This window comes from Etheostoma cragini, chromosome 2 (assembly GCF_013103735.1).
Source record: "Etheostoma cragini isolate CJK2018 chromosome 2, CSU_Ecrag_1.0, whole genome shotgun sequence".
Lineage (NCBI taxonomy): Eukaryota > Metazoa > Chordata > Actinopteri > Perciformes > Percidae > Etheostoma > Etheostoma cragini.
Window position 1 is genome coordinate 23,342,189 of NC_048408.1, and position 15,042 is coordinate 23,357,230.

Here is a 15,042-nt window from a genome sequence, read left to right on the forward strand (position 1 = left end):
TAAAAGGGAAATCTCAGATGGTACTGTGCATGCTGGCTCACTGGTATGGTTCTTTGGATTTAAAATAAACCAAATTAACTAAAGTTAATCATGAAACACAACTGAGCCTTTATTTTTTATATACAAATATACAAAGCTTTATCAGTGTTATGGAATGAAACAGAAATCTTAAGTGGGTTTCACTAACAACACGTTTTCAAATTAGCACTGCTACATATAGTACTTGTGCATATTAACTGTACACAGCAGAAACTCAACTGCCTTCCTATCAGAGTCGAAACATGAAAAAACTTCTAAAATACAAAAGTTTGCTACATAAGTTTGAGCATAAGGCTCTGAGGTTCATGAAAAAACAGTTCTTTCTATCTTTGCCACATCGAGCTTGGTGTTCTTGTCCTCCTACACAGCTCTGCTAGTTCTTTAATCCTTTCTGGGCCTGTTTCAGCAACAAATCAAAGTCGAGGTCCTCAAACCTGCTCTTGGCAGGAGCCGGCTCTGCATCTCTGTTTGCATCTGAGGGAGAGAAGGACATTTTTAGGCTCAATGTTATGTTCAATAAATTCCACATTAAAAATGCTTTTTATTGTGGCACTTCACTGGAAATTCGTTTAAAATTTCCATTAAGTTTGGATAAAAACTTGGCCAATGATTGAATTAGAAAACCCACATTGTACCAGGAATATTACATTACAGTGTCTATTGTAGAGCTCGCTAAAAAAACAGTTAGAGGGCTTTGTCAGAAGACGCTAAAAGAAAAGGTATACAGTTGTTTAAACAAGTGAAAATGGTATAGAGCTGTACTTGACGTTGTGGTTTGAGTCTCACCTAGGTCAGCGTAGTGTGAACTACAGAACTGTCTTCTTCCCCCAAAGCAAATGTCAAACGGGAGCTCATCGGGCTTCCGTAGTTTGCCGCCGTTATCGATGGCTGCAAAAGCATCATCCATGTTGTAGAAAGTGACAAAGCCATAGTGGTCACTATGGGAACAAAAGGTGCAGGGTTTAATACTGAGAAAGACAGATCGATGGAACAAAACAACACTGTAAAGGCAATTTTGAAACATCCTTTTATAATTGTATGATTTTTAACGTACCCTCTATCTCTAAAGTGAAGCGACACACATTCAACATCTCCGAACTGAGAGAAGCGTTCCCTTAGTTCGTCGTGTGTCATAGACTTTCGGATGCGGCCAACATACACCACCCTGCGCTCATCCTATGAGAGAGGAGTTTTTATAATACACGTTACTCAATCAAAAAAAAAACATCAGCTGACATGTCAGTAATCTGTTACTCACTATAGCTTTAAGTTTCTGAATCCTGATCTCATGCTCTCTCCTGAGCTTCCTGGACTCTCTGCTGCTGTCGGGAGGAGGAGTTGGGATGAGAGGAAAGCAGAGATTGAGATTACAGGTTATAGGAAAGACAAAAGAGAAAAGGAACACCTACATTTTTATTTCCTTTTAAACTCCAGCATTAACTGACCTGTAAACCTCTCCCCACTGCCTACGGCAAACCCGCGGGGATGGTGATCTGGATCTGGATGGGGACCTAGACCGGGACCAAGATCTGGATCTTGACCTGCTACACCTCGATCTTGAGTAAGACCACCTGTAGCGCCGGGCTGGGGAGCGGGAAATGGAGCGAGAGGGGGATGACGACGAACATGAGCTGCTCTCTGAACGCTTGTGACGGTGCCTGCAGGGTGGACAAATTAAGAATTAGGGACATAGAATTAAGGACAGAGAAAGACTAATACTGAACATACCAGAAGATGATTACTTTTGTCTTTTGGGAGAGGGAGATGCAGAGCTGGAGGTTGACGACGATGAGGAACGAGAGCTGGAGTCGGAACAAGGCGATCTTCTACGATACCGCCTTTCCTCCCGCCCTCTGGCAGGAGGGCTGGGCGGAGGGGTGGGGAGACTAATCGGGGCTGTCTTGTCTTCAGTCGCACTACCACAGTCTTGCTCTGTGGCAGCGTTGTCTGAAACTGATGACGGGCTTGTCTCTGATCTGGTCTTGGGTAGCTCAGAGAGATGCTGCATCACAGCCACAGCAGAGTTATCAACAGCTTGGATGGTGGTGTTAGCCTCACTGGTGGAGGTCTGTTTTTTGCTTTCAGGAGCAGCACTTGAGTCGTGGGTGGTCATCCACAATCCATCAGAGGTTTTAGATACATCCTTGAGTTTAGGGGCTCTGCTACGCTGAGTAGCACTTGAAAGTGAGTGGTTTAAAGGGCCGCAGTAATCATGATCGGAGGATACAGATGAATAAATGTGAGGCGAGCTGTGAGCAGCAGGGAGCTCTGACAGGTGAGTGTGTGTCTTCTTGGATGGTAGAGGGCGGGGGTCGATTATCTGGATGGCCTTGGGTGGAGGATTTTTGCGTCTTAGTGGCAAATCCAGTTCAGTGCTGAGAACGATGTCAGTGCCGAGGGGCTCTGGGATGTCCACAACCTCTGACATTTGAAGATGTGGTGAATTCCTGAGGGTTTTTGGAGACCCAACTGACCTTGGAGAGCTTAAATGTCCAAGTGCTTCCACAGATATGCTTTGATTTCCTTGAGTTCTATCCATGTCCACGTGTCTGTCGGTGTGTAAGTTCGAAGGCGAAGTAGCAAGTTTGGGCTCCGGCTCGTTCTCACACACCGTTCCCTCTTTAGCTTGAGGAGGAAAAATAAAAAGACATTACACGAGACTGGGCATCAGTATCTGATAATACGGTGTTGTCAGTAATCTGATTACTCACCTTGTGTTTCCTCAAACTGTTCCAGCAGGCTGGTCAGATCAGGCGCTTCAATTCCTGAAGTAGATATACAAAGATTTTATTTATTATTACTTATTATTAGCATCATCACAGTGAACTCAATATATCATTAATTGTGAACGGTCATGTCTCAACAGTTTACCTGAGTCAGCTTTTGCACTCTGCACTTCACAGCCAAACGGAAGAGTGGGCAGTGGTTCCTTCGAAGGGAAACCACTGAGGTAAACCTCTGACAACGTCTCCTTCACTGGTGAGGGAGCAGACGGCTGATCAAAGCATGGCATCAGGGAAGGACGCCTCACTGTCTCTGGACTTGGTGACGGAGGAGTCTTTGTTTCCAGCTTGGCTTCTTTGGTCCGGTTCAGGCTGCATCTTTGAGGCTGTAGTTTCTTACACTCTGAGGAAGATTTGAATTGCGGTGAGGTTGGGCACAGTGCTGGAGGTCTGGAGGAGACACATGAAGCTATCTCAGTAAGCCTGTTTTTGATTTCCTGAAACAGGGTGGTGTTGCCCTGGTTTACTAACAGCCCCTCTGGCTTTGGCCCTGAGGAGGAGGACTGTCTTTGAAGAGATATGCCTGAGGATTCATTTAGGATTCCTGGAAAGTGCCTGGTGCTGTCAAGGTCTGAGTCTCTGTTGAGGAACTCCACTTTGGACTCTGAAAAGGAGTGGACAGTGGTTGGTGATGTTGTGCGGCTAACTGGCAGGGGGAGGAGGACAGGATTCGGGGGGTCACTACTGAGCAGTGTTGGTTTCTTTACTGGACTTGTTTTGCTTTCAGGCACGGTAACGTTTGGATGAGCTGTGACATCTGGCTGCAGACTGGCAGGTGAGATGGTTTTGGATTCAGTTCTTGGCCGCTTTAATCCGCTGCGACGTAGATTCGTGGATGGTTTGGCTTCTGAGGGGTGAGGCTCGGCCGGAGCAGAGATGCAATGGGTCTTGTGAGCAAGACTTTGAGATCTACGGAGCTGATCAGCACCACTTCTTCCATTGTCCAGATAATGGTGTGCAGCCTTGTGTCCACAGTTGATTTGTCTTTGTCCCTGTGAACAGAAGATGGGGGTCAGCTCCTTTGGGGGCTCAGAAACACTGGGCCACTTGGTGGTGTAGTTCCCCTGTTTCTCCTCCAGGGGCTGTCTCTTTTGGCGCAGTTGTCTGTACTGTTGGAGGCTGAGGGATTTGGCCTTCGTCTCAATTTTAGGTGGCAGAACCTCCGCCTTGTCACCGTTCACTTCCGAGGACGTTGTTTGAGGCTCGAGTGCTGAGCAAGCTGGATTTTCAAGTGCTTCGGTGCAGTTCATTGGAACGGACACAGTTCCACTTGTTGGATTTTTCTCATTCAGGCCCCTTTCCACAGATTCATCAAATGAAACTACTTGAACAGAGCCAAAGCGAACCCTTTTCCTCTCTCTGGATGGTGGAGTACCGGATGAGTTTCCGTTCAGCAACACACTCTTTAAGAGGTTGTTACTATCACTCCTTTCACCTCCCTGTTCTTCCTCTTTTGTGTCTCTTATAGCTACCTCATCATCCGACACAACATTTATCTCTTCATCGCTTTCTTCACCGGGTCTCTCGTACTTCCACACCTCTTCCCGAGAGAATAATGTGTGATTGTTCCTCAGTTTATCCCCCTCCTCCTTCAGATGCAGCTTCAGGCAGTAGGGGTGCATGAGCTTCACCAGGTTGACGAGAGAAGTTGAGGTGAAGATCTCGACTTCGGCCTCTGCTTTCTCATTCTTAGAGTGAAACATTGGTTGACTTTGTTGTTTGAACAGATGGCTGTTTCTCTCCATTTTGCTCTCATCTTCCTTTCCTTTATCAATCTTTATTGTGAAGGTTACATTTGGTGATGTGGATCGTGGTCTAAGTCTGTCTGCAAGGGATAGTTCCTAAAGAGAAGCGACAAAGACAAAAATCAGATCACATTCGGAGTCTACTTTCTTTCATCAGCAGAAAAGGTTCAAATTGGGACATTGGGGGTGGCAGTAGCTCAGTCCATAGGGAGTTGGGTTGGGAACCGGAGGGTCACTGGTTCAAATCCCTGTATGGACCCAAAAAGTTGGGAGCGTGGATTGGTGGCTGGAGAGATGCCAGTTCACCTCCTGGGCACTGCCAGGTGCCCTTGAGCAAGGCACCGTACCCCCCCGACCGCTCAGGGCGCTGGTTCAGCTGGCAGCCCACTAACTCTGACATCTCTCCATGTATAGTGCATGTATAGGTCCTGAGCATGTGTGTGTATTTCAGGCCTGTGTTTGAGTACTAACAAAAAAAAGTGTGTACACAGAGTGTAGTGCAGTAATTTCCCCATTGGGGACTAATAAACAAATTATCTTATTATCTTATCTTATCACCTTTCTTATAAAAGTTTACTTTGCAGCTATTGTGTTCATGCATGCTCAGTTCTGTTTGTCAGAGAACGTGGCTCATCTTTATCTACGCTATCATGTGACATCTAAGTCCAAATAAAGCGAAAAAGGCTATAAGGCAAATTAATGGGATGGTCATGAGGTGCTCATAGTTAAATATGAATTTGAACAGAATAACTAGGAAGTACTGCTGCAACTGTATTGCTCCTGAGTGTGCACCCACCTCTGAGTTGTCCCTGCGTTCTGGCCGGGTGAGGAGCTTGTTGTCTGGCAGGGTGTCAAAGGGTGTCCCGTCGTCATCCTCCACACTGTCCAGCATCTCGGTCAGGGCAGACAGCAGGGTCTCACTCTCTTCCTCCACTCTACTCTTATCCTGAAGAAGGGGGCACCAGTATCCAGATTTATTCATTTACATGCCAAATTCATGTGCTACCAACAAGCGGCAAGTGGCAACGTTGTGCCCAGAAGGAGAGTCAATAGAAACGGTATCAACAACACAATAAGGTTGGGCATCTTTTAAACTTCCAATAATAATGGGATGATACCTCTGATGTGACAGTGGAGTCTTCAAAAATGGCCAGGATTGAGTGATCCATGCAGGACTGTGTGTCCAACTCCACGCCTTCCATGTCATGTCTACCCAGGACCAACTGCAGAGAAACAAACACAAAAACAAATGTGATATCACACCCATGTGTTTGAATTAATTTGAATGCACACTGATCTGGTCCAAATACTACCCCCTGCAATCTTACAATACACTTCTTCTCTTGGTGTGACCAGAAGCTGAGGCACAGGATTCAAAACGCTCAAAAGTAACTTTTTCCACATAAACAGTAAGAGCTGCCAATTCTGACAATGCTTCAAATACAGCAAAGCAGCTCCGCTGAATAAATGCATTAATAAGGAGACATCTCTTTGCAAATTAAAATGACATTCCACTAATTAAAAATAGATAAAACTAAAATATTGGGCGGCGACAATTATCTGCCAACTTACTTGATGTATCATTTGGTCTAACATATCAGAAAGTAGTGATGGATGGATCACAACTTCTGAAAGCCAAAGTTCACATATTTAAATGTCCTGTTTTGTCAGACCAACAGTTCAAAACCAGAGACATTTAGTTTCCTAATATTAAATACTACAAAAACAACTACAGTTGAGAAAGTGTAACTTGTGAATTTCAAGCACTTTTCCTTGAAGGGACTTTAACAATGAATCAATTGCTGATTCATCAACTGTCAATCAACTAATTCCTTAATCCTGTGATCGTTTCAGGTTAACTAAAGTGAAAGCAAAATAGCAGGAAACATATCTGAACATGTGCTTAAAAGTATGCTTATGTGAGGGTCCTCACATAAAATAACAAGACTTGTGGGGAAATATTTCTTGTTTTGATTTATGTCCCTTATTTTTGAAGTCCTTGCTGCTCTTTGTTTTATTCTTATCTATGTTTATCGATCAAACAAATTACTTTTTCTTACATAAATAATTTGACACATTAAATTAATAACGTTCATATTGTATCATATAATTCTCTGTGATATCTTGTGTGTTCTTTAATGTGTTTTCTATTTAAAAAACGACATACCTAAACTTATACACTATGTAGAGTAAAAACTCTCTGTGGCTTAATTCAAAAACATGGACAGTGACACTGTCAAATGCCTCTACCAAAGTTTTATCGGTACAGAATTGTGCTAGTAAGTAGGAGTCAGATTGAGGAGACAAGTGGCCCTAGAGGCGGGTCTTAGGCCTTCCCGTCATCTCTGGAAACAACAGCTCTCAGGGCCTGTCTGTAACAAGGTTACAGGGCATGTAAACGCTCTTGGGTGACAGTAAAGCAGTCTATCCCTGTGCCTGCCTGGAAATGACTTTGAATTAAGCGTGCCACAGCAAAACAAGAACGGAGGTCATGTTACAGTAATGGTTTAAGTCAAAATAAAATAAAAATGAAATGTGCCAATGCAGTGAGCAGGACAGTGTTGAGGGTGTAGCCCATAGACAGTGTTAGAAATAATGGTCTAGCCTTATCGGAACGTCTTGTGCTTCAGAGGAAATGAGCCCCCCCGCTTCCACATGTAAATTCTTGTCGGTGGAGATTTATTAACATGCACGAAGACGTAATGACAGTAAGATGTTCCCCTAGCTACATGTGTCAAATAGTAGCATGTCCGACCAGGTTAGCCAACTCGCTGGTCACTACCTCCTTACTAGTACTACAAGCCTTTAAAAGCCACGTGTCGCCATGCGTGCATGTGGCCTCGCGCGTCGCGAAACCACCACCTATTAAAGCATCGAAACTAGCTTGTTTGCAGCTATTGTGATGTCAGTTAGCTTAAACGAGCAAACCAGTACCTCATTGACAGTGTTGCTGACCAGAAAGTCACTGTGGCTGTCATTTAAATTCCCGTCTTCCCCCCTCCACCGCGCCGCCATGTTGCTGCTCCACATGATCCGCTGGCAGGCCGGAGAGGGAGACACGTGGTGGCCACCGGCGGGAAGCGGGCAGAGAACACCGACCTGGGATCTGATTGAGACCACCAGTTCCAGTTGAGTCAGAGTAAAGAGAGTTGTAGACATCTGATCCAAGGTCAGCTATATGTGTCTCGAATGCTTCCTTTGGACTGTCATTAGTTTTCTCTTAAATATAAGCTACTGGTTTTATTTAGCTGCAAATACTAGGAGTTAATGGATCAACGCAGATTTTATCTTTATTATTTGTTAAATTCGGGAGATAAAAATAGTAAATAAGACTATAGTCTGAAGGAAACCGTTTTTCATATCTCTGTGACAATACAGATCAATGTAGTGTTTTTGAGCTGCTTTCACATCACGTATTAAGTCATATCAGAATTATAGTTAGAAGGACTTGTGATTTAAAAATACATTTTTGATTTATTGCTCCAAAGCGACACCTTGCGCCCAAATGACAATACCACACGTTATACTCAATGAACATACAGCAATTGACGATAGCGGGCAGCAATAAGCCAAATACAATATCCGTGGTTTTATAAAGGCCTACCTCACCAATCCAGCCAACTGTACCAAATAATACAGTTTTTAAAACTTTTAGTCACTAAATATGCAGAATTTCACCAAATTGAGTGAAAACCACGTGAGCAACCACTCAGGCCCCCGCACACATTGTAAAATTAATGATTGGTTTGGATCAGTTTTTCCCCTTCATGGCAAACAGCTTTAATAGAGAGAGCACTAATAGTGTAACTGGGATTTCTCTTGAAATTGGAAAGAACACTCTGCAAAGCTGTTTAATTCACCTAAGTGCTCCATGGTTTCTCATTTTATATTTGCTGAGAACTTTATAAAAATATCAGCATCATCCAAATCAGTATCAAAGTATGCGAGACATAATAATACGATGCAATAATAGAGTCACTCCTTGGAGTAGTGTCATATAACATAGCAAAGAGTATCTGCTTCCTGTGGCCTGCATCATCACCAGAACTGAGCTTATCTGCATGTTCAGACATTGCAATATTGATGTGTTGACTTTTCTGATTAATGTGTGTACATACCCTCCAACCTGACGTGGTTTGCTACAAAAAACTACAACGGTGCTGCTATACCCCGTTACACTTGAAATGGCACCCACGGTGGTCCAGTATACCTTAATTAAAATGTGTTCAGGCCTCAACAATGTTTGCACTGCACACTAGATCATTATAATTGAATACATTGGAGTGTGTTTATCCCTTGTGTTCACATGACTTACTGTCTCGCTGAGGCCCTGCATGCAGTCACATGAATCAGAACCAGTGCTGTTTCATAATAAATCTTTTTGTCTCCACTTCATCCCGTGCTGCTCCACACTGTGCCACCTGAAAAATTGAATAATTATTCTAAATTTTTAAATAGTAAACACAGCTGGCTAAAGCAGTATTTTCACCTGTGGTTTGCATTGATTAAGACCCACAGCAGCACCAAACCTCATGCTCCACTGACAAATCATGTGATGGGTTTTGGATGGTTGATTACATTTACATATTTAGCACAGCAGCCAAGTGTTTTCCTCTCATCTCCTACAGTACTACCCATTACCCTGTGTCCAATTGTGCAGTGATGCTGAAGTTGTTCCACTACACAGTTAATCATTTCTACAGGAATCGGAGTGTTTGTCTTTTAATAAATCTGGTCAAACCAGGCCAGCTGAACAACTGACATCATGTTTTTCACCTCACATCACATCTTCCGACACATGTTAAGCATGTGAGGACTGCTGAGCAGTAGCAGTTCAATGTTAAACTGAAGTTTAAATATAAATATGTGACAATGATTATTCAGTCTGGTCCTAGAAATGGCAACCCTGACTCCGTCCAAAATGTAACCAAATCTTCTCCGAGCACTTTTAAAACTCATTAAAACATTGTATCTCGCTTGAGTTTTACAGATGCTGGTAGGCAGATTTTGTTCATTCAAACTAGGGTTGCAAAGGGTCTGAAACTTTTTTGGTAAATTTCCAAGGGAAGTTAAGCTTGGGAATTCTTTTGCACAATTTCAATATAAAAATCATATGTCCATTAAAAACTTATTTCGGTGGGAAATACACATGATAAAGCAACGGCAAGTTTAATTTAAATTATACTAAATTTGAATATTTAAGTTGGATTCACTCAAAGCCATTTGTAATTTTTTATTTTCAAGTATTGAATGTATTTTATTTACAAACCTGACCAACCTCAACTTAGTGTCAGGTTGTATCAGTGTAGAGTGTGTAGGCAGTGTTGTATTAGGCGGTTTTGTTTGTTAGGTTTCTTTATTTACACATGTAAAAAAAAGGAATTTGAAGGAGAATTGCCTAAAAACCCTCCAGGGGCTCAAAAAGGGACATTCTCCAGGCAGCATACTATAGGAAATAATCACATAAATGTAAAATACACAATTATCTCTCAACCATTTTACACACACATTAAGAACCGTAATTTATAATGCATGCATATTTACACGCAATTTGGTAATTTGAAAAATAAAAATGTACACACTTACAGGCTTAGAGCATACATTAATGTGACATGGCCTAGAGTCTGCAAAAAAAAGACAAAGGAGAAAATAAACGCAGATACAAAGTTTTGCTCAAATGGCTTGGGAGCAGCATGTTTAAGGAGAGCTTTCACATACTTAGAAACCTGTCAGGGGGAAAGCCACCAGAGGCAAGAAACTTATAGTTTGACAGTTCTTGTGCACATATAAGCTCGTCAGAGCAGAAGTTCATAATGTGCAATGCACCTTGTTTTCATTTCTTTCTTCTTTTTGTAAATGTGTACTAGCTCTCATGCTGTTGTCACAATATACTCAGACGCGTGCTGCACCCCCACTGCAGGAAGGTATTTAAAAATATTACGCTTCTATAGTAATATAGAGGTAATAATTGATGACGGACTTTAACATATTTTTACTGAAGCTTCCTGTCGCGTAGGAGTTAATATTCTGTAGATTTATTTTCTCCACTAGATGGTGATATTATACATCTCCTGTTAACTTCTGCTGACACTTAGCCCCCTGCGTTGTGAATGAGTTAATTCCCAGTGAGCTGATTGCTTCATTCGAGCCACCTATCCACAATGGATGCCACTCATTTATTCATACTTGAATGAAATGGATGCAAAATGAATTCAGGTTCATCACCTCTTCATTTTGTGTGTTGTTATCTTGTATCCTCTCCCTGTTTTTCTGTGGCGGACTATGTGTCTGGCCTGTTATCTCATGCATACCAGCAAGGAGTCGACCTTTGTGCTGAATACCATGGCGGTACACCGAGTCAATGTCTGTATTAGATTAGTTTGGAGAGAAATACTTTAACACATTTTAACAAGAATAGTCCCAAAGAAGTCCCAAATATTCCCTGTTCATTTATTTTGATGCACAGGGCCACCTGGTCTATCCCTACAGGAAATCTGCTCAGTGACTTCTCTATGTTCTTTTGTTTCCTTTGCCTTATCCGTCAATCCCACGTCTTCTACTGTACCGTTGCTACATCTCTCTTCACACACACACACACACACACACACCCTACAACTCTTGAAACACATTACTGTCTGAAATGGGGCCAAAGCATCCTCCAGTCTCCAGCGGGTGAGGTGCAAGTGTGAGTGTGTTCAGGAGTGTGCAGAGGCATGTGTAAGAGTGTGTATGTGTGTGTGCGTGTTTAGGAGGGGGAGTTGTGTGTAAGTGGGTCACCTTATTGCAGCATCCAGTGCCCAGCCACCATGTCAGTACATGGCCACACACACACACACACAAACACACACAAAAAAAACACACAGAATATATATATATATATATATTAATATATTAATATATTCCTATATTCCTCTTCCCCCCCCTTGGGCTACTGTTTTTAGTTGGAAAAGTAAAACTCACTCACTCATGAACAGACATTTTCCCTAGTTCCCTAAACTCTACTGAGGGCCATTCTATTCTCAGGAGGGAAAAGGAAGAAGAGTCAAAAAATAAAAACATCTCCATCCTGTTTTTCTTAAATGCTTTTTACTCCTCTCTCTGTATCACTATGTCCCCTCCCTTCTGCCTTGCATCTCTTCCTCACTCTTGACCTGCAGGAGGACTCCCACGGTGCTCTTTTGGCATCTCTGAATTTTTAAAGAACCCATGAGGTTTGAGGAGTCAGGTATACAATTTCCTCTTTCTGTGTGTGTGCATGCATGCTGTTTTGTATGAGTTGACTTGGTTGCTCAGTCATGCAATGTTTTGCATGTGTGCATGCCTTTCAGATATTGTGTAACGCTGGGGGCAGTGTGTTTATAAAAAGGCAAAAGCACTCTGATCTTTAACTTGACACCCTCTTTACAAGGTCAAGCACACTCAGGCGTTACTCTGAGATGACTGAGTTAGGAGTTGTGTTGCCATCGTTCTCGTTTTAATTTTTCTTTACGTGAAGTCTCTTTTCTTTAAACTTTCAAAGGAGAGGAATGCCCTCCCACATGGTGCAGAGAACATCTGTTAGTGAGAAATGAAGGCCTGAGAGAGAAAGAGGAGGAGGAAGGGGACTTATTACAACATTACTACAAGTGGGAAAAGAGAAGAGGTGAAGAAAGAACCAGAGAGCATGCAGAGAGGTGGAAAGGAGAGGAGAGAAACTGACAACACCTCAGCTGGAGGAGAACACCCTTTCCACAGAACAGCAGAGGTGAGAGACTATTCGGCAAGGTAGTGACTTACAAGTGTACACTTTCACGGGCACGTGTGCACACAAACACACTCAGCGTGGTAACAGAAGCCTGCATCAATAATGTAGCTAAGAGAAACAGGATGCAGATTTGGCCTTACATAAGAGTTTACAGAGGGCTGGCTGTCTCAGAACAGCCTCTTTCATTCACTGCTTTGCCCTCAGGCTGGATGCACATAAGATTTCTCAAGCTAATTAACTACCACATTTGCCATCCAAACAACTTTACATGATAAGTGTGCTGCAACAAAGGCCCGAGTGTGACGCTAAAGCCAATTTTAACTCCAGTCTACTGACTTAATGTGATTTTCAGTAGTGTTTTTCCACTAGTTAGTAATGTGTTGGATCTTACATTACTGAAGTTTCATTGTTGAAACAGGCCTGTTGTTTGTAGCAGGCATGGTTAGTTTGTTGGCAAAGTACAAATCCTTCAACAGTAATGAACTGGGAACTGAACTCTGTAGTGCAGCTGTGGACAAACCGATATGGTTGAACCCGCCAAAGCACATTGTTATTGCCGGTCACAGGGGTCACAGAGACAGGATTGGGGTCTAGCAGGGGCCACTATTGGATAGATTAGGTAGTATCAATCTGACCAAATCAAAATCCATTCACACTTGGACTAAACAATATTTTAGCCATGCTAGTAGCATGGCCCAATGGCTGAGTTGGTTTGTGGTACACCACTTTGGTCCACATTAAAATATATAAACAACCATCGGATGGACTCTGGCCCTGACTTTTCCTCTAGCGCCACCGTGAGGTTGACATTTGTGGTTAAGATTAAAATGTCCTGGAAATTAAAATGCCTTTAGAGTGTGTAATGAGAAAAAAAAGACAAATATGGGCACCAATATAGCACATCTGGTTGAGCATTAGCCCTTGCACAAAGGCTCAGTCCTTGTCGCAGTGGCTGCAGGTTCAACTCCCACCTGTGGCCCTTTGCTGCATATCATTCCCTCTCTCTTTAGTGTAACTAAACAACCACTTGCTAAAACATTACCAACGACTTTTGTCAGTGTTGTCGTTACAACTTTTTTGTTCTTCCCTCAAGACAAGTTAAAAAAATCTGTCAATTCAGGTTTAATCAAAATAATAATTAGATACATGAATTTAAAAAAAACAAAAAGAAAGAATTGAGGAAATATTTTAAGGGTAATGTAAGTCACAGCAGGGAACAAATTCTTGATTTTTTCCAGAAAGTGCTTTCCTGTTCTCCTTTGTCATATTTCTGCTAGCTGCACACTGTTGACTCGTGCGTGCGTGCGTACGTGTGTGTAGCTCATCATGCTCATCATGCTCATCATGCTTGTGCTATCCTTATTCTGCCACATTGCCATGGCGACAGTGCCCTCCCGGGGTAATGGGGGACGAGTTCGCCAGAGCTATTTATTCCCTTCCTCCCTCTATCCATCCATCCATCGCCCTCGCTTTTCCTCTTTCTCTCTCTCTCTCTCTTCATCTCTGCACTTATCCTCCTGCAACCTATCTGTCTCTCTCCTCTGACTGTCTTCCTCCTTCTGCTGCTCTTTCTTCCCCTCTCCGATTGGCTTAACACTCTCCTCCTCAAAATGAGATACTGCCTAATGAGACAGAGGGTGAGGAAGAGAGGGAGGGAGACAAAGAGCAAGTGTCTTTAAAAAAGGGAAGTAGAAATATGTGGAGGAGGCAATCTATGCAGACTTGTGTTCCTTGCTGCGTGTAAATAAAGAACCTGATTTAACAAAACTCTGTAGTTTTTGGAGGGAAACAGCTTGGAATATATATATATATATATATATATATATATATATATATATATATATATATGCATGTACATTACATTACACTGCAATGTATATGCATGTAGTCTCTTGAGGTGCTAATATGTGTGCTGTGGGTTTAGTTGGGGTCATGACCTTTTGAAATGGTTTGAAGATTTATAATATCTAGATACTGTATATATACTTCTTGCTATAAGTGTGGGGTATGGGTTAAGAAAGATTTTCCCTTTCTAGTTAGGAAGTGCATAATTTTGCAGGCTGAAATTTTATAAATCTGGGTTGAGTAAACAAAAATTATTGCGGTCACTATTGACGGCTTTTAAAAACGACGTATTTGTGCAGGATTCCCCAGTTTGCGCTAGTGAAGGTTCTCTCTGACCAATCAGTGGTCTGTATGTGTTTTAACTCTACCTTCTAGTAGCTCACTTGGAACCTCCACCGACCAAGAAATAATACCAGGTACTATCCACAACTTTTGCAAATGGAAACCAAACAAAATAAGTTCCTTAAGCGGCTGGGCACTGTAACTTTTAGCAAATGTTACTCAAACAGGTGTAAATTGTCCATTATTATATTACATATTATTAGGAACTGTTTTCAGCAGTGGATAAATACACATTTTGTGAGACAGTGGGTTATAGAGAGTGTTTACAGTAGAAGGATGATTTATGTGGGATGGACTCAAAATGAACTACAGTGTCTATGTTAATGGCAATGAAGGAGCATGTCAGTTGGCGACTCCCTCTTACACACACACACACACACATATGCACACAAAAACTTGTGCATCTGACGGAGAAAGAAAAATGATTTAGTGATGGAAGACATATTAGAGCGCGATGAGACAGTGGGAGGGACAGGTAGAAGGGTGGAAAGAGTAATAAGGAAGAGGTGCAGCGGGGGAGGAGGGGGGGAGCAGGGCAGGAGAG

The 15,042-nt window shown here is 42.5% G+C and overlaps 1 protein-coding gene across 2 annotated transcripts; it reads right to left on the reverse strand.

The window, feature by feature from the left end:
- Nucleotides 1-87: 87 nt before the first annotated feature.
- On the reverse strand, nt 88-7,741 carry LOC117960241 (peroxisome proliferator-activated receptor gamma coactivator-related protein 1-like). Of its 2 annotated transcripts, none has more exons than XM_034898019.1 (11): nt 7,502-7,741; nt 5,686-5,790; nt 5,364-5,513; nt 2,911-4,663; nt 2,751-2,804; nt 1,782-2,664; nt 1,485-1,697; nt 1,298-1,358; nt 1,094-1,215; nt 826-977; nt 88-513 (listed from the first exon to the last, which is right to left on the reverse strand). In XM_034898019.1, exons 1-11 carry the CDS (start codon nt 7,724-7,726, stop codon nt 413-415), a joined length of 3,819 nt encoding a protein of 1,272 aa, XP_034753910.1. In that variant the 5' UTR covers nt 7,727-7,741; the 3' UTR covers nt 88-412. The 2 variants fall into 2 exon arrangements, with proteins under 2 accessions (XP_034753910.1, XP_034753902.1); XM_034898011.1 differs by having other exon boundaries at nt 1,298-1,361.
- Nucleotides 7,742-15,042: the final 7,301 nt, after the last annotated feature.

Excerpts from the sequence above, each read along its gene's own strand:
- LOC117960241 (XM_034898011.1), bottom strand. The coding sequence starts at position 7,726 with ATGTCTACAACTCTCTTTACTCTGACTCAACTGGAACTGGTGGTCTCA. Across the intron at positions 5,514-5,685 it reads ACTCCACTGTCACATCAGAG|GATAAGAGTAGAGTGGAGGA; the intron begins GTATCATCCCAT and ends CCCCTTCTTCAG. Across the intron at positions 2,665-2,750 it reads ACAGTTTGAGGAAACACAAG|CTAAAGAGGGAACGGTGTGT; the intron begins GTGAGTAATCAG and ends TTCCTCCTCAAG.